Consider the following 7912-nt stretch of genomic DNA (forward strand, 5'->3'; position numbering starts at 1 on the left):
ATTTTTCTTTTTTTAGAACGTGCAATATTATATATAAATTAACTCAAACACGTCATGTTACAATTATTTTGCTGCTTGCTACAAAAGGAAAACTTGCTCGGCTCTCATGTCAGGGGTACTTGAGTGAGTGACATGCAGGCTCTGCATGCACAGTAAACCACCAATCACAATAATTCTTGATCAGATCACAGCAGGCCCCGCCCCGCTAGTTTGCAGACCATCAAAACACCGGTAAAAAAATGTGCGAGGCACAGGAGGACAATACCGGCGAGAATGAAGATTTACTTGCACAAAGAAAAGCAACATCTGCCATCTGGAACTATTCTGGATACAAAAAGGTTCTTCTCTTCTTCATTCACAGATGAACCCCCTGATTTAAGGGTAAGCAACATGCATTATCATGACATGTTAGATCATGACTTAAGGTATGACGAGTCAACCAGTTAAGATCCAGACGTTCGTGACTAAAATCCTTCATCCGGTTAAATATAGTTAATAAAAACGCAATATATATCGCAGGGGGAAAAAATATGTCAGCTTTTTCCAATATCGTGCAGCCCTAATTTGAATCCAGATATACTTTCTGAGAATCAAGAATGGAATCACTCTTCTTTATATTTTAAATCAAGTTTTTTTTTTTTTCAATTTGTGTTCGAATTTAGGGCTCGGTATCAAATCTCAATACTTTTTAGTAGCAGTGATTGTTGAAAAATGGTACCGCCAGATATGTCCAAATAGTAGACGTATATCATTATTTGATCAGATAGTTCCTAAATTCAAATTGAATATTATGTCAGTTGTAAAAAAATGTAATAGGGAAAAGACGATGTAGTGTTGCTCTTGTTTAGACACCATTTAGATGATCGCATTTTGTTTGTCATTTTGCAACTGAAATGCCAATATCATGTTGGCACCATTTCGAAACATTAAGTCTGGTGTGTTTCCAAAAATATTTCCTTTTTTTTCTGAAGCCTTCATCCATTGTAGGTTTTACTAAGTGAATCTTACATGTAAGGAAGGAGCTGGCTGATATTAAAAAATACCTAATTGAGCAGTTAAAGTCCTAAGTACTTATTGTAGCTACAGAGTTTTCTTCAAGGTTCCTGTCAGAATAGATTTGTTCTATAACTGCGGATGTGTTTATGTTGCCTCTGTTTCAGGAGGGAGACCGGCGGATGAAGATGCAGAACATGGTGAAGTTCCCTCTGATGGGAATGGACATGGCACCTCACATGGTGAAGAGGAGCCAGAGCAGCTGGAGTTTACCTTCCCATTGGTCGCCATGGAGACGCCCATATGGCCTTGGCAGAAACCCCGATGACTACCTGTACGACCTGTACGCTGTGTGCAACCACCACGGGAACATGCATGGAGGACATTACACAGGTAACGCTATAAACACTTGTTCTAGTTCAAAGGTAGTATTTGAGGGTTGGACTCCTTCACCCATTCTTTGATTTGCACTCACAGCGTACTGTAAGAACTCCATTGATGGTCAGTGGTACTGCTTTGATGACAGCGAGGTTTCCCCAGTACCTGACGAAGACGTGTGTCAGCAGACGGCCTACATACTGTTCTACCAGCGGAGGACTGTCATTCCCTCCTGGTCGGCCAACAGCTCTGTTGCTGGTCAGTTTTTATGTCCTACTTTCTGTCTGATATCTGCTGTGTAGTAAAATAATTCCCCAAATGGACAGTCAAAAATGGGTCAGTTTTTAGCTGATCGGCCAAGATCAGTCTAAATCTTTTTGTGCAGCAGAAGGATTTCACGTCGCACACACTTCTGCAAAGAAAGCATTACAACATCACAAACATGTTGTTGGTATATAATATCTCCAGCTTGAGTGAAAAAGACACAGGGCTCACCGTTTTCTTACCCCTGCAAGTCCTAATGAAGCCGGGAAGGAGCAAACTTAAAAGCAAGGTTTTGACGACGAGAAGTTCGAAACTGTTTTATTACAATATTTGCATGAATATAGCCACAAAAGATATACCACAGAAACACCACTTTGACAGAAGTTACCAATGAACCAATGTAAACACATTGATTACTTTTTATAAGCTGTTATGATTTGTATTGGCATTAATCTACTACACACACTGTACAGTTCACTTTTTATTTTGGGAAAATAATAAAAAAAGATATGCCTTTTTGTGGCTCTGAAATGTTAAAGGTAACTAGAGTGTTCTTCTGCGGTTTGTGCAGGCTCCACCAGCTCCTCCCTGTGTGATCACTGGATCAACAGGTTACCTGGCAGCCGGCCGGCCAGCCTGGCCTCCGGAGCCTCGTCCAGACGCACCTCTCTGGCCTCACTGGCTGAGTCTGTGGAGTTCCCCGTGGAACGCAATGAAGATGATGGTGAGTTATTGCTTATATTGGTTTTTTAAATATATTTGATTTTGCAGGTGTCAGGTATAACCTACACATGAAGTGCTGCTGTCTCCTGACACATATTGAACACTTCAGAGTTCTAACAAACACACAGTTCAGTTAGCTTTAGATTTTCATACTGCAACACCATGTCCATCCACCCAACAGACAAAACTGGACACTTTTTAAATTCAGGAAACCAAAACCATTATAATACAGATTGCATCTGGCAAAATATCAGTTATAGGAAACGGTTTGAAAGAGACTGCTCTGCTTTCACTATGTATACCTTATTAAAATTTCAACAGAAAAACTCTGTAAATAGTCCAACACTAAATAATCAAAAGATACATTTATTTTAGAACTCCTCTTTAGAGTCAGGAACTCCAGCACATAAGCCAACAAATCCAAACACCAAAATGGAGGAAGATTGCAGGAAAAAGCTAAAAGTGAATCCAAATGTGTCATAATTGACAGAAACATGCAATAACACATTTGACTGAGCTCCATACAGTGGAGAAATAAAGATGTTGGCTTTGCTGCTGTGTGTGGTTAATATAAATGTACTCTCACTTTAATCCTCCAGAATACAGCCTCAGCAAAGTCTCCAGAAACGGATGGCCAGGCAAACTGATATTTAACTACATCTTTCTCACAACCCATTATGCATATATGCATCGTATACAAATGGTGTTGTCAATTGGATGAATTGAGTGTTTTTATCAGTAAATGAAATCGAGTTAAGCTTTTCTAAACCCAGAAAACCCTGCTATTTTGATTTTAGGAGGATTCTCTATCCGCCCCTTTGTGCGGAGCATTCAGCGCCAGAGCCTGTCCTCTAGGTCTTCCATTGCTAGCCCTTTAGCCTTCAGCGACAGCGGGGTGAAGCCTTCCTGGTCTCTGGCTTCGAAGCTGCAAATGAGATCCAACTCGCCCTCCCGTTTCTCCCTCGACTCTCGATGTTCCCCTCCTCTAGAGAGGATCGGAGAGGCATGTGATGACAAAGTCTCCACGTCCTGTTTTGGCAGCTACAGCAGACACGAGCGCTACTTTGGCAGCAGGTCTCCCCTCTCTATGATGGAGAGCAACTTCAACGACCAGGACAACAACAAGAGGTTCATCGACATGGTGTACTGCAGGGCTCCCACTCCAGTGGAGAAGAAGAGCACCAACAATGAGGCAACTGAAAATAACAACCAGATTTCAGCTGTAGACCAAAACGTTCTTCCCGCCCAAGCTACTCCCTCCAAAGAACAGAAACGTAAGAGCAGTATCGGGGGATTTGCCTCAAAGGCGGAAAGCACAGGCTCAACGAAGTCTTCCAACAAAGTAGAGCAAGAGAAAACCTCCAAAAAGCGTTTGTGCTCGATCCATAAGGCCACCGCTGCTGAGACGTCTACCAGCACTCCTGTGAAAGGCAAAAAGTTAAGCAATACTAAAGAAAAAACTGTAAGTGCCAAGAAAAGCATCTCGACGCCCTCTGGGACTCCCTCCAAAACAAAGGTGGCGACTCAGCCTCTCGACGCAACGCCGCAGCGTAAGCCATCAGTCCGCTCCACTCCTCAGTCCTCCGCTTCTCCCTCGCCAACGGCAAAGAAGAATTCCAACCTCACAGAGAACAGCTGTAGCCGGAAAAGGCTTGTAGAGAGGAGCTTCAGCAGGGACTCGATGCACACCAGTCCTCTGGTGGACAGTCTCCGAGACAGCTTGGCAAGCCGCTCCTCCTTCTCTAAGAGCGGGGAAAGTAATAGGCCCGAGAGGAGATCCGTGCGGAGCTCCAGCAGCAGCTCCTCCGTCACCAGCTTACGCTCCCCCAGCGTATCCGCCAGAGACCTGCAGCGCAGCAGCAAATCTGAGGAAAAGGGCCTGTCGTTCTTAAGGAGCGCCCTCCGACAAAGGGAAAGCCGCCGGTCGGCTGATCTGGGGAAAAGCACCCTGGTCGCTAAGAAGGCCTCAGAGAGGACGTGCAAGCAGAACGGACAAGCTAAGGATGGCGGTGGAGACGCAGGAAAGAAGGGCGACGCCGTGTCTCCACAGGCGCCTACTGAGAACAAGTCGGACACAAAGGAGTCTTTCAGGCCCCCCAGCTCTCTCAGTCGCTCTCTATTAAACGTCGGCAAGTCCAAGTCTTCCACTTCTGAAGTAAGTCTCAAGTCTCCCGCTAACGGGAAGAAACCTCTGGAAAGGATGGCATCTTCCCGCAAGCTGTCGTCGAGCACGCAATCTCCTGCACGTACAACAAAGAGGCCTCAATGATACATTCGTAGTTTGAAACGAACATGATGCAGCTATTTTCTTTGTGCCTGAGTTAAACTGAGCACCACATGTATTTGTAAAGAGACACTTTTTTGATGTTATGCTTCTGCACTCTGACATCAAATACTAGCTTTGAGGTTTGAGTACTGGCAGTCAGCTGTAGTGGAAAAAAAGAAAGTACTGTCAATCATCTGCATATTCAGATGCCAAACAGTTGCTTGGCATGCCACCAGTTCTAGTTTAAGGCTGTGCGTATCCTTATCAATTACACTTTTTGAGCATTAGGTAGGGTTTTCATGCGAGTTAGACAATCTGTCGACGTGTAAGAGCTTTTTCTGGCAAGGCAGGCACATGAGCATGCAATACGCATTCAGCTGTGCACCACTTCCTTTTTGGTTGTACTGGAGGCTTATATGACAGCTGTCAGAATTGCCTTTTGGAATCCAATTATATTCCCTTCAGACAAGAGGCGTGTTATCTCTTTGAAATGCGGCAAACATTAAGTTTAGTTTGCTTGCAAAATATCCTGCTGACAAAGTCGAAGGATTTAAAACGCAGCAGCTTGTGCATTAAGAGAAGTGAATGGAGTAAGAAGCTTTTTCACCTTGTATGCACCAACGATATGCTGTCTTGTAGGACAACGTTCTTTAGATTCAGATGGAAATAAGATGGCTGTTGATGCTTAAACCTCACCGCTCTGATTTCTAAGCATTTAATACATAGAAAGCAGAAGCATAACATCAGAGATCATCTCCGGACAAATTCTGAGTGATGCTCTCTCACACACACATACACACACACACATACACACACATACACACACACACACACACACACACACACACACACACACACACACACACACACACACACACACACACACACACACACACACACACACACACATACACACACACACACACACACACGGTTTCATTCCCAAATAATAGTGAATAAGCATTTAGTATTTGTCACTAGATGTGTTATGCTGATGGAAGCTAAAAGAAGAAAAAGCATTAGCATACTGTTGGTACTAATAAGTAATTTCATGATTTAAGACGGTTGAGAATAATTAAAAAACTTTTTACATTATGAACCATAAAAGAATATAGAAATACTGAGGTGATGGCAGGCCCCGGACCAAACAGAAAAATGATTTGAGACGATAAAGAATTAGGAACGGTACAAACTTTAAAAAAAGTCTTCCAATATTTTAAAACTTTATTTTTCTTTAATACTTTTTTTGATAGAAATGTATTTTATCAAAACTTATCGGAGTTAACTCCTCAAAGGGATGGTGTGTTTGGAATGAAATCCTTTTAAAAAGTATATAAATGTACAGATATTGACAAAGTATATAGTATATAATAACCCGTTTCTTCCCTTTCCATGAGCAAGATGAATAAGCGCCTTTCAATACTGTACATGGAAACAAATGTAGCCTTTGGGAACATAGTAGTCTACTACTACTGTATGCATCACTCAGTAGGAATGTTGTTTTATCGCACTTTGTATAGAAAGGTAATTTTCCTTTACCTAATACAGTTCTATATACACACACACACTAGGGCTGCTCAATGAATCGTATTTTAATCGTATTTTAATCGCGATTATGATTATGGCTTGCAACAATTACGAAAACAACGTAATCAAAATAAAACGATTATTTTTTTATTATTATTACTTCTTTTTTTTAATAATTGTTGTTGTTTTTCAGTTGAATTATACTTAAAGTTCAGGGTGATAAACTGTTAAAAACCTACTGTTCACATTTTTTTTCACCAATTACTGGATGTTTTTAAAGTCAATGAATTATCGCATTTAATAATCGCAATTACAATTATTGACCCAAATAATCGAGATTATGATTTTTGCCATAATTGAGCAGCCCTCACACACACACACACACACAGACAGACACAGACAGACAGACAGACAGACAGACAGACAGACAGACGTCTCTAACTTAATGTACTTATCTTAATATGTTCTTATGATTTTCAAGACATATCGTACAGTAGTGTTGAATGGTTAAGGTTCATTCATCTCGATGTTCAGGGGTCACTTTACTCCACCTGGTGCTGTAGCAGACCGATGCTCCTCTGGATCTGATGTTTCTTAAAGAGCATCTTTTAAAAAAAAATGCTGATGTTCAGAACTGTGACAACACACACTACAGTGAGCCAGAAACCTGTGGCACCACTTATCATAACCTGTGGTACCTCATTGGAGAATGTCATCTTTTTCTTCATCAGGCTGAACCAGAGTATTGAGCAATTTAATTTCTATTGGCGCTGATCAATTTATCAACTATCAGACACTGCACGGTACATTTATCTTGCAGTAAAATGATAGAAACAGCAGCTGCCATGACGTTTTGAACACTCAGCATTATCATCGTAGCATTACCCCACATGCAAATGCAATATTCATACATTAGACACCAGCATAGTGTATGTTCTAAACGAATTAATGTGGTTATGCCGTTAAAATCTAACCATTAGTAGGTTATACTTTAAATATTTAACATAAGCTTGTACTTATAGATCTACATATTTCTCTCAACTTTTTCTCTGTAGCACCTAAAAGGTTTACATTGGTTCTCAGATGGTTTCAGAGGAAATACCACTCAGTTGAAATGCGCATGTGTGTTATTTAAATGGCCTGTGCAAATCAGTAGCCTTGATGAGACTCCATCTGAAATGTTGTGACATTAATATTGGTCAGGGGTAAGAGTTTGAGAGCAGTTTTTTTATATTTTTTTATGTCTCATGATATCAAAATTAGCTGTAATTCAACAAAAATGCAAGTTAAATGCTACCAAACATAGCAAAAATGGTTATGTGTAATTCAATTTACAACAAGATCTCCATCGAAGCACTTTTATCCTAACATTACATACTATCTTGGTCATTTAAACACAGCAAAAAATGTAAAATTCAGATCCAGTCGAATAACATTCTGTACGATCATTTAAATGTCCTACCTTAACAACAAAAATGTAACAGTGGCTACTGTGTTCAAACTGTTCGGGCCATGGAGATAACACTGCTGTTTCACTGTGCTGGTTTTCCTGTAGCTGCTCTTTTTCTACTTAACATTGTAATCTATCAGGAACCTGTGCATGGCACTTTGGATCAAAGCAGGACACTTTACCGTCATTCTGGCTTTCACCGTTTTGTTTGCCTGTTTAAAAGTCTGTAATTAAGTAGGGTGCATTTCAGAAATTGGATCATGCCCTTACACTTTGTTCTTCACTCGACATTCATACTGTATATTGCTTGT

The 7912-nt window shown here is 41.0% G+C and overlaps 1 protein-coding gene across 1 annotated transcript; it reads left to right on the forward strand.

The window, feature by feature from the left end:
- Positions 1 to 1139: 1139 nt before the first annotated feature.
- LOC104961188 (ubiquitin carboxyl-terminal hydrolase 31-like) lies at positions 1140 to 5468 on the forward strand. Its single transcript, XM_010789427.1, has 4 exons — positions 1140 to 1386; positions 1471 to 1629; positions 2207 to 2359; positions 3156 to 5468. The coding sequence occupies exons 1-4, from the start codon at positions 1143 to 1145 to the stop codon at positions 4625 to 4627; spliced, it is 2028 nt and encodes a 675-aa protein (XP_010787729.1). The 5' UTR covers positions 1140 to 1142; the 3' UTR covers positions 4628 to 5468.
- The last annotated feature ends 2444 nt before the right edge of the window (positions 5469 to 7912 follow it).

The sequence above is a fragment of the Notothenia coriiceps genome, unplaced genomic scaffold (assembly GCF_000735185.1).
Source record: "Notothenia coriiceps isolate Sejong01 unplaced genomic scaffold, NC01 NC01_scaffold00032819, whole genome shotgun sequence".
NCBI classification, from domain to species: domain Eukaryota; kingdom Metazoa; phylum Chordata; class Actinopteri; order Perciformes; family Nototheniidae; genus Notothenia; species Notothenia coriiceps.